Source organism: Nilaparvata lugens, chromosome 5 (assembly GCF_014356525.2).
Source record: "Nilaparvata lugens isolate BPH chromosome 5, ASM1435652v1, whole genome shotgun sequence".
In the NCBI taxonomy this organism is placed as follows: domain Eukaryota; kingdom Metazoa; phylum Arthropoda; class Insecta; order Hemiptera; family Delphacidae; genus Nilaparvata; species Nilaparvata lugens.
In genome coordinates this window covers 52395402-52422709 of record NC_052508.1, presented here as the reverse complement: position 1 = coordinate 52422709, position 27308 = coordinate 52395402, and the positions used below count along the sequence as shown (strand labels likewise).

At 33.6% G+C, this 27308-nt stretch overlaps 2 protein-coding genes and 1 long non-coding RNA gene across 7 annotated transcripts in view; all 3 read left to right on the top strand.

Moving 5' to 3' along the window:
• LOC111045285 (longitudinals lacking protein, isoforms A/B/D/L) overlaps positions 1-27308 on the top strand; it is a 111954-nt gene that overhangs the window by 16493 nt on the left and 68153 nt on the right. The window contains exons 4-5 of one of the 5 annotated variants that reach the window (XM_039428661.1): positions 15764-15921; positions 18798-19128. The exons of the other annotated variants lie outside the window; for them this stretch is intronic. Of the exons in view, the coding sequence (XP_039284595.1) occupies positions 15764-15921; positions 18798-19046 (407 nt within the window). The 3' untranslated portion in view covers positions 19047-19128. Of the gene's footprint in view, positions 1-15763; positions 15922-18797; positions 19129-27308 lie in introns of those variants that run through there. 5 annotated transcript variants of the gene reach the window in all.
• Positions 482-7100, top strand: LOC120351417. The gene is made up of 2 exons (XR_005571384.1): positions 482-606; positions 3522-7100. It is a non-coding gene; the product is annotated as an uncharacterized LOC120351417 (long non-coding RNA).
• LOC120351412 (40S ribosomal protein S17) lies at positions 9663-10106 on the top strand. The gene has a single exon (XM_039428679.1). It carries the CDS (start codon positions 9701-9703, stop codon positions 10085-10087), a length of 387 nt encoding a protein of 128 aa, XP_039284613.1. The 5' UTR covers positions 9663-9700; the 3' UTR covers positions 10088-10106.

The window sequence follows — 27308 nt, the reverse complement described above, 5'->3', positions numbered from 1 at the left end:
TTCAACTGAACATCAAACCTCAAATTTGAAATATTTATTTCTAATTTTTCAAGTCATGAATGCATCATTCATCCGTTTTTAAACGGAATAAACCAGATTCTTTTCTGAATATTCCATTGAAATATATATTTTGGACTTTACAATAATAACCAGTATTCTGTTACTGATAAAGCTTCCATCTTTAAGCTTTCAATATACTTTGCAAATCAATGTGAATAGAAAGTTTTATGTCTCTTACATTTTTTGGGATATTGAATGGTTTACTGTAGTCAACATTACATCAGTAATGTTCCTATTGAAAACCCCATCATTCCAAAACAATGTTGTGTAATTGAGCTTTCAATGTACATTTCATTTGTATTGTATACTGAAAGTCCATGAAACGTGAATTGGAGCTTTTGATATACATTGCATCGCTGATGTATATTGAAAGCTCCTCTATTCCTACTCTGGAAGCTCTGGAAATTACGGCTCAGGTGGTTGGAGAACAACCACCATGCGAGAGAGAGAAAGAAGAAGGTCTGAAACAGTGCATTCCTTCTACAGGAAGGTAAATGAGATCGCTTGTTAGTGATTCATGATTCCTGCAATTGTCAATTGATTTTGGTGAGTTGAATTCTTCTAGATTATGTAATTTAAAGTAATTGAACGTAGATGAGGCGGAGCAAATGTTTTGGAACGGCACCAGCGTTTCTATTTAGAAAATCTGAACTTGAATAGCTTGCGAGTCACTAGAATCGTTAATAACTTTTCAAATGATGGTCAAGTTGTAATGCTCTTGAATAGAAATTTCAATATCTAGATTCCTCCATAGTTCAAAATATTTTTTCATCCAACAGTGATTGATGAATCTTTCCAATGTAATTTGACTGACATGAGAAGCTTTATGATTGTTGCACCAGAATAGTTTACTAATATCATAAAAATATTGATTAGAATCTATTAAATTGATCAATTTTTGCAACCAAACTTCATCTAGACTATATTGTCATTGTTCTGAAAATTGTAAAGACATGTTCTTCATTTTTATTATTATTATCATTGGATAAGGAGATTAGGATGTACAAATTTTGCATACTTCCTTTATTAAAACTTTCGTAATATCTCTTTTTATCAACAATATTTTAGTCTGTGTTCCAACACAAAAGTTTCAACATAGAAGTTCCAACACATTTGTTCTGATCCATGGTATTATAGCGATAAGTTCATAAATTTTCATTCTTCAAAGTAAAGTTCTGAAAACAGTGAAAAGATTGTCATATAATTGAGTTCTTATAACATATACTTAGAACGTCGTTGTCTGATAATTATTTTAATGCGCAACTGGTAGGCTTTTATCAACAAAATATAGTACTATAGTATCAGATACCATCCAGTGAATAGCAAGGGCCTAATTAACTGTTTGCTGAACAATCAAGTTAACTATTAACTTGATAGTTAAGAGTTGAGTTGATGGTTAGTTCAACTATTCGTAACAAACGAGAATTTGTAGGAATCTCTTCTACTAACGAAAAATTTAAAATACATTTTAGTAAGTTGCAAAATTGATGAATAGTTAACTCATTCGTAAATAGTGAGTCAACCAACACTTCTATTAGACCCAGGTCAGTTATGTACAAACTGATATCAATGAATTTTGATTATTTACGTGGGTTGAGTGAAATGAATACTAATTGCAAATTCATATTATTTTCATCTCAAAACAAACACAATTTTTTCAAAAGATTCCTCAATTCCTTATCAAATGATTTAAGCAAGTACAGTAATAATCTCTCACTCACTCCGCAACGTTCAAGTTAGAACTGATTAATTTGGCCAACGACTATCCAGTTCAAACATAATAATACATTGTGCTTCTCTGATTAATAAATATCTAGAGCATTGTTGAAGGCCACAAATTCTGGATATTTGTTACTTGGAGAACACATGTGGTGTTTGAGGAGAGTGTAAATTGGTTGGTTATCTTATCGGTTCTTTGCACGTTTGATGGCTTGAGTATTGGGATATTATGTTGGTTACATTCTTACACATTCTCTCTACCGCAGTAATTGCCAAATGTGTTTTGAGGTCCCCTTTTTCTAAAACCTAACTTATTTGATTGAATTTCACAAGATTTCTAGATATTCATAAACTGTATTTTTTATGTCAATGTGACTACACTTGATGACGTAATGGAGTCAAACTTCGATCTTTTTTACATTTTACTTTTATTAGATTAAATATATGTCTCCTCAATAGGACACATATAATAAGCCCTGCTTTCAAATGAATTTCCTCTCTGCTTCACTCAAAAAGTTCACCATCATCTTACAGAGGTTTTAACACATTGGCAGATTGAAATTTGTAAACACTCCCATAATAACCATTCGGCTCATTCCATTTCTATATTCTATAATTTATTTCTCTGTATTCCATTTCTGCTCAGCAACGAAAAATCAAACATTAGAAAGCAGGAGAACTTATGAGACTGAGATCGGACTATGTGGCGATATATGAGGGTCGATCTTCCATATCATTTTGGCCAAATCAGATGATTAGTATTCAACATTCCATTTTTCAAGCTTGTTTCTACCCTTGTTTTATATGCTGAATAAAATAAGTTGCGACTTGGGCAAAATAACCGCGTTGCCAAATTGTACGATTTCACGACCTTTTCATGCAATCCTTTATGACTGAATATATTCAATGAGACAACTCTGTATCGACTGTGTTGTCAGAATTAATATATTCAACGTTCGGCTTGCATGAGGTCACAATTTCCGATAATTTGGCAACGCGGATTTTCTGCCCAAGTCTCACCTTGTATTATTCAGAGTATAGAGAACTGATTTTAGTGTTCTATATTAAGGGCCGTTTGCACAGTAACAGTTTAAACCAAATTTCATTTTAAACTGGATTAAATCCGTATCAAGTCTCGTTTGTTATAATGTGTTACATTTTGAGTTTAAGCCACCAGCTGATTAAATTCAGTTAAAGCTTTGACTGTGTAAACGGCCCTTAATGGTGTACGGTAGTGAGATTCCTTTTAATCTGTCTGCATCCATTACAGATATCACCACCGCTTATCATTCAAACAATGCTGACAAGTTGAAGTGAATCTTACTATAGTCCATTTAAAACTACTTCCGACTTGGAGGGATATGCGGAGCAGAGGAATGAAATGATAATGGAATAATTGCCTTTATTAAGGGCGGACAAGGAACTCGAGGCCCTCTGCCACACAACCCTAAAGTAAGGATACAGCGGCGGCAATCTTGCCGTGCTAAAGCTGAACAACGTTCTGTAGACTTTAATAAGTGTCCAACACCTCATGATACGCCTACCTAGTTTCCTCACTAAAAGCACTGCATCGACTGAGTCAGATAGTGAACTTGGCAACTGCCCTTCTTTCTATGACTATTCATAACTGTAAATGGTTGATCTCCCTCCATTTTTCTGCTCCGCATATCACTCGAAGTCGGAGGTTGTTTAATTCTGCTTTAGAGGGGTTTTCGCGCTCTAACAGCTGTTTCCGTTTGTAGATGTGGGCTCGCTAGCGGCTGCCATAGCACTGTCGCGAAGCTCAGCCGCGCTGCGAGCGATCGCTGCGTTTGACGCCAGTCGCAGCGGTGAGAGTCGCGGCGCTACACGACCCTACGTATGTGAGCGATGTGGCCGTCACTATGCCGTCTCCTATACGCTGGACCGACACAGGAAGTACGAGTGCGGCGTCGTCAAGCAGTTCTTCTGTCGCAAGTGCTTCAGGCCGTTCAGTCGCGCCGACTCGATGCGTGTCCATATGCGAAATTGTCACGCCAAGGAAACGACGCCTTCGCTCTCGCCTTCCACTAGCCAAACCGCGCGACGTGACGATTATCTTTGAATTAGGCTCTATTTTCATAAATATTACTGTAATCAATTAATTGTTAGTCATCGAAACTGTTATTTCATTGTTATATCTTTAATTAGGCTCTATTTTTATGTGTGGAAATCAATAAGTCAAATAGTGATGTTTTATCGTATAACGAAATTGTTGTTATATTGGTTTGTTATTTATGTCTCTTCTCTTTGAATCGTAGTCTTTCCAGTAATTGATTAAACATATTTCGAATTATAAAACCAGATTCTTAACTGAAATAGTTGATTATATATAATTTCTACATGCAAAAATGGAACCTAAACTCTGTATAAAAGAAGTAGAGACTTGTGCTTCCATTCGGTCAAATATCGTCGATTTGAGACTTTCTGATGCAAGATTATAGAGTTAATACTATATTCAATGTGACAACATAGACGATACAGTGTTGTCATATTGGTTGTATTCAATCTGATTGCATCAAATCGTGACTTTCGGATGCAAGCCTGTAGGACTGAATGAATTCAATGTGACAACACCGTCGATGCAGCATTGTCACATTGACTATATTCAGTCTCTTATGTTTGTATGAGAAAGTCGCGATTTCAAACAATCAGTGAAAGTCGATATTTGACTAACTGGAAGCTCAAGTCTCAATTTATTCTTCAGAGTACAGGCTCTATTTTTTCAAGTGTTGAAATGATGTATAATCAATTACAAAAATTGTTTAATTAAGATTTTGTTTTTGAGTTGAGATTTGTTTAATCAATTGCATATTAAATTAGAATTAATGAATCTTTAGTGTTGGAATAGTATGTTGAAGGATCATTTTCTTGAGGTGGCTCCACATTCAATGGAAAATTCGTAGTCTTCCGGCATCGAGAAAATGTGAACGGGTGGATGGAGAAATGTGTGGAGGTTTCACAGATTTCTTCTTCCACACTTTGAAGTTTTCCTTGAGATCGGACGCCTTGTGCAGACATTCTGTTGCCTGTTGAACCACCTCAAGAAACTACTCTTTCAATAGTTCCCATGCAAAAGTTCTATCAATTCTAGTATAGACATATTTTTTGTCATGTAATGAATATATTATCGTATTGATTTGTTATTAATATTATTTATCATAAATACTGTAGTTCATTTGGTATGAAAGGACTTAATGTGTAGTAGTGAAGGTGGTATTGCGGTATATATTGAATAAGATTCGCAATTGACACAACAATTTATTTATTAAGTAACGAGAAACTAGTTTCATTTCTTACACACGTATTGATCTCTTATAACTAGTTCTCTAATTTTACTAGAGATCTACGAGTAGTCTAGAGAGATTGATACTAGTGTAACAATTGAAATCATTTTCTCATTTTCGTTATAAACAAGTGGTTTGTGACAATTGGTAGGTTTTCTATGTAATTATTCAATATGAAATCTGTCACATTATCATCTTTACTACTACCCAGAAGAGAATCAGTTAAACTACAGGGAGTAAACATATCACAAAAACGAATTATTGATTAATATAACTAATTATTCTACAACGAAAATTATTGCCTTCTAAAAATTTGTATTAGTCAAGAATTTATTCTATGGCTGGAAGCTCTAGAAATTCCTGTTCACTCCTCAAATTAATTTTAATATAATGTATTTTTATATTACTATTAAATTTTGGAGGTTTCAGTAGGTTTCCTAGATTCTTTCAGTCAAATGTTTATCAACCTGGTTTTTTAGTCATAATTATTAGCCTTATTGGCTTTGGAATAGCCTTGCCAAAGATTAGAATAGTTTAGTTTAAGTTAATGACAGCCTGATTAGCGTTAAGTGTTCAATTCAAGTTCCCATAAAAATATGTTAAGGTGCGTACAGATATATGCGCCGCGAACATGAGCAATTCACTTTTAATCAGCTGACTATATCTGTATTTTTACAGAAACGGTAAAAGATATAGATATAAAAAGCTTGGCATCAGCTGATTAAAAGTGAATTGATCATGTTCGCGGCGCGTAAATCTGTACGCACCTTCAGACGCGTTATTTCGAATAAGTCACATTTTGTCAATGATTTTCTTGTCAAACTATAATTTTACATTTCAATTATTGTTGGATATTTTTTATTCAAATAATAATTTCCCTTCCCCTACAGTATTGAACCATAAGTCTTCCACTTCACCTTTCGCAGAAAATTCAGTATTCGAGAATATTAATTTTCATTTCTTGTAAATCTTATTTTATTCAAGGATTTCCCACTTTCACATTATATTATGGGATCTTGATGGTTTTGTTTTAGTTATAAGTTTTGACAGCCTGTGTTAGAATATTGTATTAAACTAGTATTATTGTTTTTAAATTTTATTAAATTTGTTGGTGTTAAAAATTTGAACTTTATTGTAACGTATTTGAACATTCTAAGAAGATTTACTAATTTTCATAGATATGATATATTCTATAGTTTTTTGCGTGTGAATCTATTGAAAATCCTGAACTTGAAAAACAGTATTATTCATGTACAGTATTTTATACAAATTGAGAGTATTTGAAACTATAAAGTGACACTTCACTTATACGAGTCTATTATTGTTGTGTTGTTGATACGGTTGTTGAATATTCTCTGTCATGTTGACAGAGAAAATGTTTCGTTTATGAAAAATTGTACCGTTAAGTATTTTTGTAATTCAATAATTTGTAATAGCATTGCCTGAATAATTACTTCTTACCTTGTTGATAACCTTTTATCAACTTCTAATATTTTTGAAATAATTTTATATGAGTCGTCTACTAGTGTAAAAATTAAATGAAAGTATTGACCATTGATTGTACAAGTAATATTTTATTCTAATAATGTCAAATAGTTCTAGTTTTTTGTAATTCATAGGTTTCACATCAATATAAACCATTTTATTGTATTAGCTCTAGTTGCAAATTTGAGACTCAAAATATTCATCAAGTGATTTACTAATTTATTTTGCTCTGATTTGGGTTTTCCAAATTATCTTGGTTTTCCCCAAGTCGTGAAGGTGAATGCCGGAGCATACCTGATATGTTATCAGATATCCTGATTTGTTAGAAAATTGTATCAAAGCTACTTCAATTCAAATTACTCCTCTGTTTAGAAGTTTGCTTAATTTTCAACTATTTCGAACGGTCAAATTTTTGTTATTTCGATGTGAAATTAAATTTCTGAAATAGAGCTGTGAAATTGAAAGTTGAAATGATTTTTATTGAAATGTTTCATGACTGAGAGGAATAAATCAATTGTTATTCAAAAAGTATTCATTCGTTCAATTTATTCAAATACATTCCATTGTCCTTTAGATCCAAAGTTAGATTTTTCGAAATAATATATAATTGAATTTTCAAGCCCTTGTCAGGAAAAGATAAAGTTTTCAATAATTTGAGTTAGTACCGTACAAACTCATTTTGCATACTTATGGTAGGAGTAAAGCTGGTTGATTGTTTCGTATGCCACACTGGTTGATATAGTGACGGTCCACGTTATAATGTCAGTGGAGAAAGATAGGAGAACAACGTTGCCGATCCTCTGTCTTGTCAATGTCTTCTATGGAGGGTAACTGATACCGGTTTATTGATGTAATATAACTGTTCATTCTCGTTTAAAATAAATCAATTATTATATTTTATCAAACAAAAAATGATATCATCATGAGGGGAGTTATAACTCCACAAGAACGATTGGCTCTAACTTTGAGATTCTTGGCATTAGGCGATTCATTTGTTGGTTTCCAATATCTATTCAGAATCTCAAAAAAAGAAAAATCTACAATAATTCCAGAAGTTTTGATGACCTAATCAAAGCACTTAACACTGTCTCACAAAATTGACAGTCTTCTTTAAGAAAATTAGCCATAAATTGAATCAAATACTAAATTGCTGCCCATTTTAAACTAACTATGCTCATACACATGACAAAACAAGATTCTCCAAAAGATTACATTCAAGATTTACCTTCAAGGGAATACTAGTTCAAAGTTTGTATAAATCTCTCTATAGATAGCCTAGCTATCTAAAACGTATAATATCATATTGAAGATTACAATTTTAATTAACAACTCTGATTGATAACATGAAACAAACACAAGATGATTTGATAGCCACAGTAAAATAATATTTGAGCTATACTTCCTTGTAGGAACCCTGTAGAGAAGCTTTTTTCACTTAAATTATGCAGTTCTAAATTTGTTAATCATGATACGAATTATATACTCCATGCATGTTTCTATTTAAATATTTGACAATCCACATATCCTACAATTTACAATTAGTTATTGGATCACAATTTGATTTGTCATTCATTAACCTAATTCATTGGAATTAGGTTATGACGCCTTCAATGTTTACGTTTTGCCTCACCCGTATGGCAAAATCGCGTCCACACGTACATTCAATGCTCGCCCGAGGCGCCTTTGAGCACGCCAAAATACCGACAGAGTTCCGGTTCGCCCACATGCCTCAGCGAACAGTGTCCACATGTGCGAATGCAAGCCCATACACGTATGCTCACCCGAGGCAAACGTACGTGTGTACACCGTTTAATTGTTAGGCTCTACAAAATGGCTGCAATGCCTTATCGTTAAGTTATCGCCAATGAGAGGTGTGCTTTAGCTATGGACGAGTAGAGCTGTTGGACGTAGTTTCATCATTGCCCAGTAGATCGCAGTTGATGCTTAACTGATCACCAAGGTCTATAAATACAGGTCATGACACTCGTGTTCCTTATGGAGCGGCCATTATGTGGGATCTTTATGGCGGTACATTTGAAATATTCCAATCTACTTATAACAAAATCATATATTATGCTTTTTAAAAACAATATTCTGGTTCAGATAATATGTAAATTCAGGTTTTCGATTTTTTAATAATGAAATTTCAATAATTCATTTTTTATCATTAAAAATTGTTCTTATTCTTGTAACTTCTAGATTCATAAGGCATTGGGACAAAAGGCTAACCTCAAAAAGAGTTTGAAGTTCCCAATCTGAAAATCAAAAATTCAGTTCCTGGTTGGAATCTAAATATTATTATTCTGTGGGAATAATTTATTTTACAATTCAAAGCCAAGCAATATTTCTTGAACAATATAACAAAATAACACATCGTGTTGTTCAATCTATAATGATAAATTTGATAATTGGTGAACTAGAACCCCATAAAATGGCGATTTTGCAATGCATCACGGGACTGTGTCATGACCTGTATTTTATAGACCTTACTGATCACATCTACTGAAATTGGCATTCTATTCTAAAATCTTGTTTGCTCTTCATTGGAATATTATATGTTAAAATTATCTCAAACTACAGTAATTCGTAAAAATGACTTAGTCATGAATAATTCGAAAAATGTCTGAATGGAACAGAACCAATTGAACTGATGTTGATATTTTCTCTAACGATGAATACAAAATGTTTATCGTACATTTGATCGGAGAAGTCGTATAAATCTATATTAAAACTGGGCTTGTTTCAAAAAAATTATAGTCATGAAAGTAAAGGGAGGGCTATTCACTATAGTGAGGTCCACGTTATAATGACAGTATTTGATAAACTTTGATGTTGCTATCATTCGACAAAGCAGGTAGTACTATCCTTTTCTAGCTCCGCAACGATGCCAAATCTGTTTTTGACAGTGTAGAAATATAATTAATTAAGACAGAGAATCGGCAACGCTGTTCTTCTATCTTTATCCACTGCCATTATAACGTGGACCTTACTATAGACGTCTTCAGTTATCACACACTTGCGTGCTATGCACGTTGAGTGAGTAGGACTCTTCTTGCTTTGTTAAATGACTCACAATTTCTATGGAACAAGTCTCTTCTCATGAAAGAACGCCGTGCTGTTAAGCTGTCATCATGGGTCGCGTCAGGACGAAAACCGTCAAGAAAGCAGCTCGCATGATCATTGAAAAATACTACACAAAGCTGACTTTGGATTTTGATACCAACAAGAGAATATGTGAAGAAATCGCAATTATACCTACCAAACCACTGAGGAATAAGATCGCTGGGTTCGTGACCCACCTGATGAAGCGCCTCCGTCACTCGCAGGTACGCGGCATCTCGATCAAGCTGCAGGAGGAAGAGAGAGAGCGCAGAGACAACTACGTGCCAGAGGTGTCGGCTCTCGAGCAGGATGTCATCGAAGTGGACGCGGAGACCAAGGACATGTTGAAGATGATGGATTTCCAAAACATCAATGGGCTTCAGCTGACACAGACACAGTTTGGCAGACGTCCATAGGTTTTTCACTGTTATTTTTTTTCACTGAAAGGCAGTATTGACGGAAGGAGAATCGTATACTGTAGTACTAATTAATACCTACGGGCTACCAATGAATAAACTTTATTTTCATGTTTGTTCCATAGCTCTGAGATTTTTATATGAATATTACGAAGATTTTCTCATAGCAAGAAATTTCAATTCTGGAAAATCTGGTCCAAGACACTAGTCAATTTTAATCAGTTCCTGTTACATAAAAATTCAGGTGATTTTATTGTTAGAAGCAGACATTTGTATTCCAGGGAAAATGCTATAAACTGAATTCATGCATAACTTTGATAATCTAATTTTGCTTATACTATAAAATAGTAATGTCATGCTCAGATATCTATTTGGATAAATATATGAATATACGATTAAATAGTTTTTAATTAATTGAATTAGTTTATTGGATCTTCAACTAGATTCAATAGATATTAGCAATTTGTAGATGCAGTATTTATTAAAAAAAATTATGAACAGGATGCAAACTTACATGAGGAAAGTAAATTACAAAGATACTCACAGTATACAAGAGTATAACAGCTTGTAGATGGAGGAAGTACAAACCGGCAAGATACTGGCGTCCAGTGCTTTCCATTATGTAATTTCAATCAATGAAAAATTACTTGATGGAAAACACTGGCCGCCAGTACCTTGCTGTCCTTTCTTTCCCCATCTATAAGCCGCTTACAGTACTCAGATACCACGTAGTAGAAAAATGTACACATCTACTTGGCAGTACATGATACATTATTGTACAATGTGTTGGTTGTAATAACATGTAGTGCATCAAAACTAATTATGCTATCTACCTAGAAATAATTATATAAATGAAGGAATAAAAAAGAAAATTCAATGATTCACAACTCAATTTGACTACTTTCTGCTGCGAGATAACTTCAAACTGTCAGCATAGATTGAAGCTAGAACAGGAGCATTGATACTACATGGAACGCTGATAGTTTAAAGTGAATTTCAATTTATAGTTGTAGATAGCTTCTAGCTGGCATTTGAAACAATTCTGATCTTCATCTTCTTGGGTCCAAGTGAATTACACTAATGTCTGATTTTACACTTACTTACCTATTGTCGGGCAATATTCAGAAATGTCCTCGGATTGGCTAGTTCTCACCAATAGCTGATTCCCAGTTAATCATAGGATAATTTTGAGTGTCGGCCGACAGTCGGTAAGTGTGATAACGATCATTTCAGTGGTGGCAAGGTAATACTTCACCATTAACATTACTTCAGATACTGTTTTTGATGAGATATAGTGATATTTATCAATAATAAAACACTAGAATATTGTCTAATAATATCACGGATTTATTAAAAAGTAACAAACATGTTGAGTTTTGTTAACATGTGAATATATTGTAAGTTTAAAGCCGTGTCCACACTGAAAAAATGTTCGTCATACATATTCGGCAACATGTTTGTTGAGGAGCTCAGTGACAAACATTTTAAAAAGTTTGGACAATCATTGTTTGTCAAACAAAAAATTACCTGTTTTTCCAAACATTTTCAGTGTTTACAGCTGTAAAACATAAAACCTGTTCTCCCCACTTACACATATTTTGTTTGGTGACGCGTCCACACTGGCCACGGGCAAACATTGTTAGACAAACATAATAAAATTTAAATATAAAGAAAATAAAAATCTCAGTACCCTTTTTTTAAAATATTTTATCACAACATGTTTCGGACATTTATGCCATTTTCAAGTGATATGACGTAAATAAATAAATACTACTGGAAGATTCTTATTTTGTCCAAATTTTGAAAATTTGTTCAAACTGTTTCAACAAACATGTTTGTCGAACATTTGTTTAGTGTGGGCACGGCTTTAGTTTTGAATTGTCTCACTGAAGATGACACCACAGCGGGTGTTGAAACATGTTTGTAACTTTTTAATAGATTCATGATATTTTTAGACAATATTCTTTTGTTTTATTATTAATACTAGCAGGTAAACCGTGCTCCGTTAGGGTCTAACAATACTAGAAGTTCTGTGAACAGTAGACCTTATGCAATAGACTGGCTTCTATACACATCTGTGTAATCACTTGTCAGCTAATTTATTATGAATAATTCTATAGTCTGATTTTTACTCTAATGTTATTGGCGTATGAAGGAGGCTCCTTTTTCCTTTTATATTATCCTTGAAATGCAAAATTTCCAAAAACCTTGTATATACGTCGACGCGCAATTAAAAAAGGAACATACCTGTCAAATTCCATGAAAATCTATTAACGCGTTTCGCCGTAAATGCGCAACATATAAACATTGAAACATTTAAACATTAAGAGAAATGCCAAACCGTCGACTTGAATCTTAGACCTATCTTCGCTCGGTCAATTAAAAACTTGACAAACTGAAAACTTCACCTACTGAAATCTTGAAGAATTTAAATAGGCCTATAACCATCCTCGTTGAAATAAGAATCCATATGCAAAATTTCAAGTTAATCAGTACTGTTGTTCAGACGTGATGATGCGTCATTCGTGAAGTTTATATCCCCTACGTGTACAAACAGATTCTTTCATTCATTATATATTATTGTAGATCACTATAATTGTCTTATCAAAAGTTGATCCGTTTGCTTTTGCAGTACAATCAATTTATATAACTAATAATATTAAAAACGTACACATAATTTAAGAAACGTCAAGTTAAATAAATGATTGGAATTTTTCTGGCTGAAGTTTAAAAAAAATCTTATTGTCACTGCCGCCTGCCTCAACGATAAAAATGTATTTTTACTGTTGTGTAGAACAATTTTTCCCTTTTACTTTTTATTTCATTCCTTTCTAATAAATTTTCGTTATTTTCCCTTTTTTTTTTTTAATTCTCTATCAAAATCTGATGTATATTTATCATTTTCTATTTGCAATTTGTATTTGTTTTCTTTCATCTTATACTTTTAAAATCTTTAAAGTTCAATATTTATTTTGTCTAAGTTCATTTATCTTTGTAACTCGTATTTTTTTGTAACTGGGCACCCGCGGAAAAATCTTCTGGTTTGGCAGGACCCTCATTTGTTTGTATTGTGAATAAAAATGTTGTTTTGTTCATGAGTTAATCATATTGTCAGGGACAAGTGGTGAAATTGAAGTCTAAACCGTAAATTACACTAATTTCAGTGATGGTGAACTAACAAGATTAGTTTATCTCACATTTGAGGGTTGAGGGTTGAGTGTAAGAGAGGGCCGGCTGCGCCCTGACTCCGCCCTCCTAGGTAAAAAATAAAGGCAGCTATTCTATTCTATTCTATTTGTTTTATCTAATGTTGATCTGTTTTGCAGTGAGAGAGAGATTCGCTTGTGATGGTTGTGGTAAAGTGTATCTACATAGACGTAGTAGATGGAACCACCAGAGGTATGAGTGTGGACAGCAACCGCAGTTCCAGTGTCCACAGTGTTCCAGAATGTTCCACCAGAAAGGTGCCTGGAAAAGGCACATTATCTTCAAGCACCACGATGTTGATACCACAACTTACTTCGCGCAGCATGAGCATTCAATGAATCCAACAGCTATGGACTAATAATTATATTGTTAACCCCGAATTAGTAGAAATCTGAAACGGAATATGCTGAAACCAATGGAAATCCCATTTTTCTCAACGATCTGATTGATGATAATAAAGACTGTTGTTCATAAAAGTAGAATTTCACGTATTCATTAATTGATAATTATAACTACTTTGATCAATAGAAATCTCTTCTCTTCTTTCTGAATATGATGCCCACATGAGTACTAGGCTTGTGCGTGGGTGATGATGAGTGCAAAGATAGTATATAGCATTCTATCTATATACTATTCTTGAGATGAGTGGACTCACTGTTTAACAGTAGATGGGTTCAGAACCACCGGAAAGCGATTTGTAAACTCATAAATGGTATTTAGGGAAGATCGGCTTGAAAAATTGTCACCCTTACGAGAGTATCAGGCGCATGGAGCTTGAATGACCTCTACAAACGATCTTATTTATTTATTGATTCAACTATGATAAAAACTCATAATATTATAAAATGAAAAATAATTCAAGTTGAAATAACTAAAGATTCAATCATCACGCTCTTATGACTTAACTCTATTGGTGTTCTTTCAAATACGATAATTATTATATTTTATTTATTCTGCTCCATTCTTAAAATTCTAATTACATTAAATTCTATCTTTGGTGAAAAAACATGTGTGGTGTTCGTTTTAACACGAAACCATAGTCCTGAAATTCAAAACAATCAATATAGTGGAATGGACAATAATGCCAATATTCACAAACAGAATTTTATGAAATGTTCATCCCTCTAGAGTAGAATTCTATCTAATGTCAATGTTATTGTTTTTGCAGTTGTTGATAATGCGAGAGAATTCGTGTGTGGTAGATGTGGTAAAGGTTATATTTACAAAAGCGGCCTTTTCTCACATCAGAAGTACGAGTGTGGTCAGGAGCCAATGTTCGAATGTCCTCACTGTTCGAGAAGGTTCCATCATAGAGGCACCTGCAAAAGGCACATGATACTTGTTCACAGAACGTTTCCACCACCCTGATCATCCAATTGACTTTGTTCTATCACCTTTAATGTCATTCCAAGTCGAAAATTTATATTTTATTTGTTTTTTAATTATTCAACTCAATTGACTATTTAATCAAGCTTGTATCAGATTTAAAAAATGGAAGGAAACCACAAAAATTTGCACCAAGAAAGTTTATTAGTCTCTTACCGTTATTTTCACTGTCATTCATTCAATATTATAAACCCAAAAAACTAGTTTTATATTACATATTTTTCCATCCATTTGTCTATTCATTTATTAGATTAATAATTATTGGCTAGTTTAAATAATATGAAACTAACTTGAAGAAAACCCTTTACAAATTATTGCTATCTGCTGTATTTCCTGAGTCATTTGGAATGCATAACTTATTCATTATCTAATTCTTGATAACTCAATGAAAGTGGGATACCACTCTTTCTCTAATTGAACATTATTAGCCTTGGCATATTTTTCAACTCTGAATATTCGAAAAGAATTGATCAGGAGGTTGAGGTGCGAAATTTGATGAATTCTGTTGCCGGGAAGACAGGCCTGTCTTTTTCACAGTGCACTTCACTTGAAGATAGTTTGAATTTTATTTCTATAGCTTTCACTACCTAATTTAGTATAGGAATACAACTTTTATCAATCGTTTTTTTGATTTGTGATTTCTTGATCTAAGATTATTGTGTTGGATTTGTTCTATTATGAGTACTACTACAGTGGCCACATCTAGTGCAGCCACTACAGTGGTATTACTAGGAGGGTGGAGCCTCTGTCAACAGCCACTTTGAGACGGATAACTGAATATATGACTTTGGAAATGTGAAGTATTTGGATTGGTTTGCACAATGTGGTAGGAATTTCAAAATCCAATATCGTGCCCAATAATATTAATACTAACTATAAATATATTAATACTATACCAACAATATTAATAATCATAATCCAAGTCTGTCTAATTATGGGTATGGTTATTGCTGGGTGCAAACAGTTCAAGGTCCACCCAGAGATTTTATTTTTCTTTATCTGGCTTTCTAGTTTCAATATAGTATGATTCCCTAGCAATGAGTTGTTGGAAATCATCTAAAGTCGCTCTGTTTTAATTTGCAGTGCAATCAATTGGCGACAGCAAGAAACCCTTTCACTGTGATAGATGCGGCAAAGCGTATTCGCACAAAAGCAGTGTATTCAACCACCAAAACTACGAATGTGGACAACTGCCCAAGTTTGAATGCCCACACTGTTATAAAAAGTTCCATCGCAAGGGAGTATGCCAGCGACATATCTTGCTTATTCACCACAAGATTAATCATTAAAAATGTTAATCAAGCTTTAGACCCGCCGCAAAGTAGACCCACGCTAATCCACGCCACTTCAACGTGGGATGTTTTGTAAACCATTGCTAGGCTTTTCCAGACATCTGTGTAATGCATGCAATGAATTATCCACTTGTCAGCTGATTGATTATGAATAATTCTATAGCAATGGTTTACAAAACATTTGGAGTGGCGTGGGTTAGCGTGGGTCTACTTTGCGGTGGGCCAAAGACCCACGTTAATCCACGAAAAGCAACCCACGCCGTGGGATGTGTAAACCATTGCTATAGAATTATTCATGATCAATCAGCTGACAAGTGGATTATTCATTGTACACAGATGTCCAGAGAAGCCTAGCACTGGTTTACAAAACATCCCATTGCTTTTCGTGGATTAGCGTGGGTCTACTTTGCGGTGGGCCTTAATCATGCTGATATAACATGAAATATAATATATTTAAGAAGTGTGAATCATACTCATCAAGCATTAATAATTTTTCTTATAAAGAATAAATTATTCTGATGCAGCATCAATCATGTTTGCCAAGCAAATCCTATTATACAGTGCGTTCGGAAAGTCGCTGTGCAGTGGAATTGTGACTAGGGAAAAATGAAAATATGTATAAAGAAATGACTAAGCATTTCAAAAAAAATTTATTCAATACCTTAATAACGTTTTTAAACCATACCTTAATACATGATTACATTGTTTATAAAAGGTGTTCGAAATGACCTCCGTTGACATCAATACAGCATTGGACTCGTTTCATTTTGTTTGCAAACACCTTACGCAGCTGAAGAACAGTGATTTCGCTAATGTATGCCGTTATTGCGGCTTTAAGTTGGTCAATCGTGTGTGGTCTGTTGCGATACACGGTTTGTTTTGCCGCACCCCATAAAAAGAAATCGGGGGGAGTCAGATCAGGAGATCTTGCAGGCCACAAATTCTTTCAAATTATTCGTTCACCAAACTCGTTGCGCAGGAAAGCCATTGAGATGTTAGATGTATGTGCTGTTGCCCCGAAAGAACCATCGCGCCCAACAACAAAAAATGTACAACAGAACTTCAATAAGTGAAACACGTATAACCTCAACTCGACGACTAACAGGTCTCGCTGTGTTCGGCAACAGCACAGCGCTACCAACCTAACCGTGAAACTATTCCCGTCATGTCACTTGGTGCACAGGGACTTTCCGAACGCACAGTATTAAGCGAGAATTACTGTATTTATATATTTATATGGTTATATGGGTATGTATTTATGTTCCACAGATCTCGTAAACGGCTCTAACGATTTTGATGAAATTTGCAATATAGTAGGTTTATGATATAAAAATTCGATTGCACTAGGTCTCATCCCTAGGAAAACTCGCTGAACGACATTAAAATGATAATTCATCCTTGGGAAAACAGCTGAGACTTTCGTCGTCTGTGCATAATGGAAGTGAGTGAGAGAGTGCGTCTGTGGAAAAACAAAATATCTCATCCCCGAAATTCATAAGCTGACGTATAGCCAGCTGTAAAATATAAACACGACCTGAAAGATAAAGAAACCTTAATAAGGTTTGAAAGGTAAAATTATTTGTAATTAATCAAGAATAATAATCATATTTAAAGTAAAAAAATATTTTCGCAATGTTTCCAAATTCATCAAAAAAGTTGAATTTCCTTTTAATCTTTCAACCCTAAAACTTTTTTTAGCTGATGCACTAAGCTGCTGGGGGCTCTTAGCTTTGCATTTTTAGTACTTTGTTTAAAAAGTGATGGGACATAGTATTAGCAATGACCATTCAGTGTTCATAGGGTATGAATAACAGTCCTTTTTACTTAGTAGAATTGGAAGTATTCTGAAGTGAAAACTTCATTTATATATAGTTGTGAATATAGTTGGACTACATCTTTACTCTAAAAAGTCCAAAATAGTAACTAGATGCTATAAATCTGCGTTTACACCAAAGTTATTAACAAAATGTTTATTTTTCCGTCCTTATAGATTCTATTAGATTAAACGGAGCTTGACAAACACATATGCACATCATGTGTATGATAAGTTCATGTTCAATCTGATAGCAATAAGTTTGGTGTAAGCGCAGCTTTAGTTTAGAATGGTATATTAACAAACATTGTAGCAAACATAGTATATCATTTTATAAACGATAAATATATTATAATTTCCTCTTTTGTTGAAAAATTTCTATGCTTTTGTATAGTGTCGGTCCCCCGACATTATACTATAGATCATGCTCATCAATCATAAATCATTGTCATGTAATCGTTATCATGTAGTAGTGCAAGCAGCTGGATATTGTTCCCAAAATCGACACAAGACTTATAATAATTTATTGGAAGAAATTAAAATTAATTACGATCAACTACTCTGTAGACTTCTGCGACTGCAACAGGGCAGTTAATAGTGTTTAATTTGAATTTTCATAAATAATTGCCGTATATTATTCATTACTATTATTGAATATTACATTTAAAGATTTACTATACAGCATCTAAGAAAATTTTTGTCTTTTTTCCATAAAAATTAGAGAACATAGAACAGGGTTTGATTCAAGTGATCCTGGTTTTTAAATGTTTTGTATTTTGTTTATTGTATTCATTCATCAATATAGCATATACACATAATCAAAGAATGATTATTTATCCTTGGTTATTTTGTTCCCGATTTTTAATGAAAAATCAGCTCATTTCTAATGTTGAATAATCAAAGAATATAATAATTTACATAATCAAAGAATGATTATTTATCCTTTGTTATTTTGTTCCCGATTTTTAATGAAAAATCAGCCCATTTCTAATTTTGTTGTATTGACTTACAGACGGAAATTATAATGAGAATTCTGCTAATGGAGATACGGAGAGAAAATTCTTTTGCGACCAATGTGGAAAAATTTACTTGCACAGGGCGAGTATGTACAATCACCAAAAATATGGGTGCGGACAGCTTCCCAAGTTTCAATGTCTGCACTGTTCCAGAAAATTTCGTTACAAAAATGCCTGCAAAAGGCATATACTGTTCATTCACGGCACTTCTTCCCAAGCATAATCACTCAGGATTTTGGTTGTAGACTACTCAGGACCTGTTATATTACAGATTTTTGTCAATTTTTATGTTTAAGGAAAATAAAAAATAATTATTTCATACTCCAATACTTCGATTTTCATTTGTACGTTGCATTAGCTGTTTTTTACGTACGAGAATAATTCATTGCTGATGATTACCAAACAAGACCATGACTTGAGCTGACTGTTGATACTAATGAATTCCAGAGGAAATGAATGTATAATCCATGACATCATTGATAGCTGTTAGCTGTTCCATGCCCTTTTATCAAAATCTCATATTTTGAATGAGTTCGTTCTAAAAAAGTAAATTCCATGCTCCTTAAATTGAGAGCTGGATTGGGTGAATCATTCAAGAATATTAGTCATAAGAATATGAATTCGGGAGAATTTTTCTGCTTTGTAGGATTTGAAAACTCTAAATGCACAAAGTAGAGGGTGAACAGGTCTCCAGTGTAACATCTGACCACTATTTTTACAAACTACCTTATTTGGTCAAACTACCTAGGCTTGCTGAGTAATGATTGGTGTTTTCAGAGTAGTTCGTAGTCAGAGGTTCCCATATTGCAGGAACTATAAATAAGCACCATATTCAGACACAACTCTACATTGAGTTGTGTTATGTTTGAATTTTGAATTAGTTTTGTTTGAAATATATTTTAAAAATGTAGGTGGAGCAAACATTTTGTGTACATTACAAGAAAAAAGTGCTTTTTCTCGCTCGGGGAAATTGTCTTCCTTGGCTTCACCGCGAGCTCCTAACGTTTTCAGGCGGGAAAACCCCTTCTTAGCTCCCTAGAAGTACAGATACAGAAGAACCTCTATAATTCGTAGTTAACGGTACCAAGCTTTCCTACGAATTATGGAGGGTGCAGATTATATAGAATGCTAAATATTCAATGAGCAATCATACATAATATTATGAGTAAAAATGGAAAATAATATGGGAATAGTTATATCATCAGTGTTGAATTGTAAAATTTACAATTCAACACTGATGATATAATTTAATTTTCAAAAAGTAACAACAAATTTCTTAAACTCTCAATGTAAAATGTTTAGAATTGACAGATTTTTAAATATCCAATTGACTCAATTTTTCCTGTTGAATTTGAAATTTCTGAATGCATGGGATTAATTTCCGATAGACTAGCGCACAAGACGACTCATAACTTACATTCAAACTGATGAACGAATTTTTCGCCACACTTGGATGTAATGAGCTGGTCCTATGGAAGCCGAAAGTGATCTTTTCTGACCAGGTCGGTATAGTATTTTACCTCACATGGACGGGAAGGTTCCGTTCACCGGGCAAGAATGATGTTTCTAGTCGAGGTATTAGCCAAGACTAGAATATCATTTGAGCCCTGCAAGAGACATTCACGTCCAAGTAATGTACACACTATTTTTTGTCATAATAATCTAAAGAGGAAGAATTGAGAAATACAAAACATTACTTGCTCGTGGAAGTTACTACATGCATTCTATAAACATAACCTAGTTTACTAATTCTGAATCAGGAATTTGTTGATTGAAGTTGACAAAACTTCCTCCTAGAATGCTGAAGGTGGTTTTTTGTAGCAGTTTTGCTGTTCCTATTTTGGAACTAAGAAACATACTCGACTGCAGAGAAAACATATGATTTTATTACAGTATAGTATGCTGTAATGAGAATCATATGTTTATTTGTTCTACAATCAGCTATTAGGTTGAATGACTTAGACACATTTTTATTGTCCTAGTCATTCAATTTCAGCTGTTTTACATGGATGAAATCAAGCCGATGAACAGCTGTTGCAGAAAAAATGAACATATGATTCTCATATGTTTATTTGTTCTACAATCTACATATGATTCTCATATGTCTATTAGTTCTACAAGCAGCTATTTACCGGCTTGATTTCATGCATGTAAAACAGCTGAAATTGAATGACTAGGACAAAAAAAAATTGTCATAGTCATCCAACCTCAGCTGTTTTCCATGCATGAAATCAAGCCGGTAAACAGCTGTTTTGCAGAACAAATAATATAATGATTCTCATTACAGCATACTCCACTGTAATGAAACCATATGTTTTCTTTACAGTCAACTATGTTTCCTAGTTCCAAAATAGGAACAGCAAAACTGCTACAAAAACCACCTTCAGCATTCTAGGAGGGAGTTTTGTCAACTTCAATCAAGAAATTCCTGATTCAGAATTAGTAAACTAGGTTATGTTTATAGAATGCATGTAGTAACTTCCACGAGCAAGTAATGTTTTGTATTTCTCAATTCTTCCTCTTTAGATTATTATGACAAAAAATTGTGTGTACATTACTTGGACGTGAATGTCTCTTGCAGGGCTCAAATGATATTCTAGTCTTGGCTAATGCCTCGACTAGAAACATCATTCTTGCCCTGTGAACGGAACCTTCCCGTCCATGTGAGGTAAGATACTATTACAGCCCCAGGGCTGTAAAATAACCTTGAATGTCAGCTGATTCTGATTTGATGACTTTGATGTGAACGTTTTTACATGTGAATAGTTTATGAAACGGAATCAGTTTATGCTTCTAGAATTGAATAAAGTTTTCTGCAATAAGATTCTATCAATTCATTTGGATAGATGAAATACAAATAAGATATTAAACTATTCAAATTCAATTTTCAGAGTATAATAGAGCTTCTAACATCTAAGAAACAAAGAGTATTATTGTTTCCAGTCTTGGTACTGCTTTTACCACTGAACCTTGTGGATAATTTTGGAACTACTTGGACAGTTTTCTGATATTTAGATTAGATAGAGCTTATTACAAGAGCTTAGATTTGCTAGAGCTACGACCTTTCAGTTTTGCTTTCGGAAGTGCCTAATAAACAATTATTCTCATATTATATTTTGTTTTATTTTTTGGTGTGGCGAAAAATAGCGTTCGCACCATGGGCAAAAATGTGCTACCGGCTCTTAAATATTTTCTAGTCCGAAACCAATTTCGAGCCAGTAAACAAATTTTCGGCCCTAGGTGCGAAATATACTATTACGCAGCCATCCAATACTGTGTAGGTACCAAAATTATTTTTTCTATCATTCCTCTTTTCCATTAATTTATTTTATGCATATAATACAGCCGAAGAACTTCAAGTGTTATGTAATTGTTATTCTGTACATTTTTGGAAAAAATGTTGTCAATAGACAATAATTTTGTTTGGCAGTATTTTTAATTTCCGGTTTATGACCTCATGTCTTGAGAATTAGCAATAGCATAGTACACTATAAATATGTTCCCCTTCCATAATAGTGTAGGTGAAAAATACAAATTATAGAGAGTGGTCGCAGACAAAATACGAATTATAGAGGTCAAAGATGAGCAGAGCGCATTTCTACTGAGAATTATCGAGGGGACCGAAATACATTGCTCAACTATGAATTATAAAGGATTTCCAAGACACCGAATTTCCACCACGAATTATAGAGGATTACGATCTTTGGAGAACCAAATTATCGAGGCTCTACTGATAACTATTAAATAGAGATACCTTATATAAGAAAATTGAATTGGAAGGGTGACAGTGAACCTTGATGCAGACTGAAAATAGGATTAGAAATTTATTGAATTTGAACCTAATGATGAATGTAGAGTGAAAGCCTCCCTTGTTGCAGCGCGATTATTGATGGATCAGCTGCAGCAGCGCTATGTGTGCAGTCAGTGCAGCCGCTCCTATAAGAACAAGGGCACACTGGTGTCCCACCAGCGGTTCGAGTGCGGCAAAAGTCCCCAGTTCCAGTGCCCCTACTGCGAAAAGGCACTGTCGCAGAAGAGCTCGCTCAAGACCCACATATTTGCCAGGCACAGAGATATCATCACCAAGGTTACGACTTGATGTGGTTCCGTCAAGGAGATGATCTCGCTTCATACTGTCAGTGTCAGTACAGTAATGAGGAGATTTGGCTCACAAGACGCTTCACTGTCAGTGGTAAACTGTCAAAATTGAGATTCGAATAATCAAATCAGTCTCTCAATGATAATACTTGTTTTGAGAGAACTCTTTGAATATTCATATATGTAAATTTTGTATTGTTGTCATAATAAGAGAATCTCATATTCAGGAATTTTGTATTTTACAAATAGTTCAGATATTATAGATGGTGCTTGGTACTGTAATTATTGAAGAAAGCTGTTATTGATTATTCCCTTATTGTACATATTAACCTCTGTGATTATTGGTATAATATGTAAATAGAATTCTCGTCAAAATATTGTATTATATTGATGTAAAATAACGGAATACTTATTGATATTGTGCTGTGACTGAAATAGAAAATTGCAAAAGTATATAAATATGAAATAGCGTAATAATTTTTGTAAATTTAATAAGCTGCTAAGTCCAAAAAGTATTAACAATCACTGGATTTGATTTTCTAGTCAAGTATTTTTCTGTTCTATGGAAGAGATACTTTATTCTAGTTTTAGAATTTTATTTTATAAAGATAATTAAATTTGGGTTGGGAAAATAATCAAATTCATAAACCTTCGATTCGTATACTATAAAGCGTCTTAATTCTCAGCCCGATCAACCAAAACTATTTATGTACCGTATATTCTTATATACCATTTTGAATATACCCGTTATGTAAGACTGGTAGGTTATTCTAGCTAAAAGAATTGTGTTATATATGTTTGAATGAATAAAATAGATTGAATGAAACTGACTTTTCTTGATTGTGATTTAGGATGAATACCATCTACAATTGGAAAACCTTTCCACAGAGTATGAAGTGAAATGCTTACTATGAAATGCATCTTAATTCTGATCAGTTTATTGAGAGTGTGCAGTAGAAGTCGGCCAAAGCAGTCAATTCAGCTCCATAAAATCAATGTTAACCAGTCAAATCATGCATTCCTTTTGGAACACATAACGAACGCCTACAGTTTACATCGATCTTCTTGAAAAAAAATTATTGGACGAAATATTCAATTTAGCAGAACAAACTTTCTCAAATTTTAAATATTCCGTAGAAAAAAATATGTTTGAACTTGGAGTAGTTTATTTTAGAATTTTTTTAAAAATTAAAAATAGTAAAAATCAGTTGCCTTGAATAATAAAATTATTTTTCCAATGACAAATAGATCATGATTTTTTGTCCATAAATACGGGCTCTAGGTGTTCAAAAATATGAAGAGTTTTAAAAAATAATCCAAATTGGGTTATTTTTTTCCATAATCTAATACTTTTCCTTAGATTCAATACTCTGAGAAGTCATGAGATTTACAATCTCAGAAAATATATTATGTAAAAAAATGTTGGCCCTATATTACCATTTGGTAACTTCCTAAACCTAGAAGCCTATAACAAAAAATGACACAAGTAAAAAGTTTTCAAACGTGAGGTGCACAAATTTAATTTTTGATGCTATCATCGTCATAGTAACCCATAAAATTAATATATATAATTAATGTTTGAAGATATTTATTGGTTTATAATATGGATTGATATCGAAAAAATTGCAAATGTGCTTTTGGCAATTGATAGGAGAATGAATAATTTATTGTCTTATTCATTGTCTTTAATTATGGTATTATTCAGTTATTCATGATAATTATTCAACTTTGTAAGATTGACCAATAATACCATTCAAACCACAAGCATAAATCGACTAATTTCGAATTTAATAATCAATCTATTTTTATTCTATTCTAATAATTTTATTGTAGAGTATTCGTGTACTTTCCCACTTCCATTTCAATGTCATCTTTTTTTCATGATTTCTTCCTTCATTCGATTCTTCAGATTTATTTTCTTCCACTCAATTCCTCAAATTATCTCTCCCAGTTGTTTGACATGATAGACCGCAGTTGTTGCTGAAATCGGTGTCCTCAAAAAGTTTAAGATGGGCGGTCCGTGAATAACATTCGTCTCTCTGATTGGTTGATTGAATTACTGACTGAAATCAAAATGATGACTTCCCTAGTCACACAAAAGTCAATTTTATTATGGCTCTGTTCCATTTTCCACTTTTCTACCATCTTGGATCACAATTAAGATCAAATTGAAACAAATATCCTACAATTTTTAACTCAACTTGAAATAAATTTTACAATTAAATTTGTTTTATTGAAGAGGGAGGGACGCTTCGCGGTGAGGCTAATGATAATTATTTTCTCTTCTGATAATTGGATTAGCAACCCACTTCAACTTCAAAGGTAAGTTCTTCTAAATTCCCTTCCTTGTATCTTGATTTCCGATTAAAAATAGAAATGAAGATGATTTGAACATTTATTAGTCATCACTGAAAGTTCTAAACAGATTTAAGATATTAAACAGTTGAGAATAGCCAGTTCATAAACATTGATCAAAAAGTACAGATTTTGATGAATATCATTGATCAAGAAGTATGAGTATGAGTATACCTCAGAGGAATAGCATTTCAATATGACTTCATAATATTATCGTTGTTGATACGGTAGAAGCATTAACTGTGGAATAATTATTCCAGATCTAGTTACTTACATTCATCTATCGCATGGAAGAAAGAATACTCTTAAAGCATAGTTATACAACATTATTATTGTCTCTTTTCTGTTTAGGGCTATAAATAGAATAGGGATATTACCTGTAATATATATAGAAATAAAAATCTCAGTACCCTTTTTTGGATTATTTTTATTCAAAAAAGGGTACTGAGATTTTTATTTCTATGATTTCATGATTTATGAAACGATTTTGAATATATCTTATTTGTTTATTGACATGTTTCACTTCTAATAACACATATTGCTTTGTGTTTCAGTTGACCTGTTGCCTAGGTTCACTTGTGACAGATGTGGGAAGGTTTACAAGTACAAGTACAATTTGACAGCTCATCAGAAGCTGGAGTGCGGGCAACCGCCTCAATTTTCTTGCGAGTACTGTTCCAGAAGATTCTACCAGAAAAGTCACTTGAAACGCCACATAAACATTTTGCATGTTTATCGATCTTGAGGCTTGCTTTCAAAGCACTTTATTTACTCATATTATAATAGACAGTCACAAAGTACAATACCATATTATTTTCTATAATTAAAACTAAAATTATTTTCAATTTAAAATAAATTTCTTGTTTGAAATACCTTAAAAAACTCCGTTGTACATACAGGCATGTTCATGCAGTGTTTCATGCAGTGTTCCGATCCAATCACATATGATCAGTGATGACAAGAGCCTGGAATGGTGCATGCCGCACATGTTCGTTATTCACCCTTCCATCCCACAGAAACATAGGACATAAGTAGGATCGGATCGCTACATGATGAGTGTGGACCGGGCTTTAATCCAAGTGTTCCGATCCCACTCTTTTCCGATATTCCTTTGGAGTGGTGGTGGAACATGACGGACATGTGTGGTATGCGTCGTATGCCAGGCCGTTGATATATCACTGATTATATGTGTGATTGGATTGAAGCGAGATCGGACGCTGCATGACACTTGTGTCCTTGGCTTGAAGCGTCATGAACACATGCTGTACGTTTCTCATCAGCTGATGCTATGCTTATCATTTATTCATTAATTTTATTTATTCATCAATACAATAATAATTATTACAATGTACAATGATCTATAATAATAGTTATCACAATCGGAAAGGGAAAAACTAAGCCTAGTGGTCGGTAGCAAAGTCGGTTTGACAAGGCTTTTAATAATCGGCTTTTTAATCGATCTGCAAGGCTTTTTCGATCTATTCAAATAAAGGCAATCAAGGCAATATAATTTTTTATAATATTATTCATTCATAAATAACTATTTTTCATTGGAAATTCGTCATGAAGCTCAATTGAAGACTCACTCTGCCTCAACATGTAAAAAGGCGGCTCTGCCTCGAAAGGTGGAGTATTCGACCAATAACTTATTCTGAAAGTTACAGTATTATATCTACAAGAGTCTTCAACTTATTGAAGGGTTCCCCCATACTTATGACTCACTCTGTATATTCATGACCGCCGAATATGTGGAAGATAGGAGACCATATTCAGGTTCTCATCTCATATGATCCTCATATTAAATTCCGGTTGTATCTAGCTTTTTGTTTCAATTATACATTTTAAACTGTTACAATCTATTAACTTATATTCTACTCAAATCTCTTCTCTATGCCAACTCTACTCAATTCATTCTCACCATTTCAACACATTCATGATACTATGTGTTATCTTCACTTGAAAATAATATTTTTTCATAGACATTTATATCGTTATATATTGTCGATTTCACTCCTTTCACTCAAATTAGTGGAACAGAATTTCTCCAAATGAGT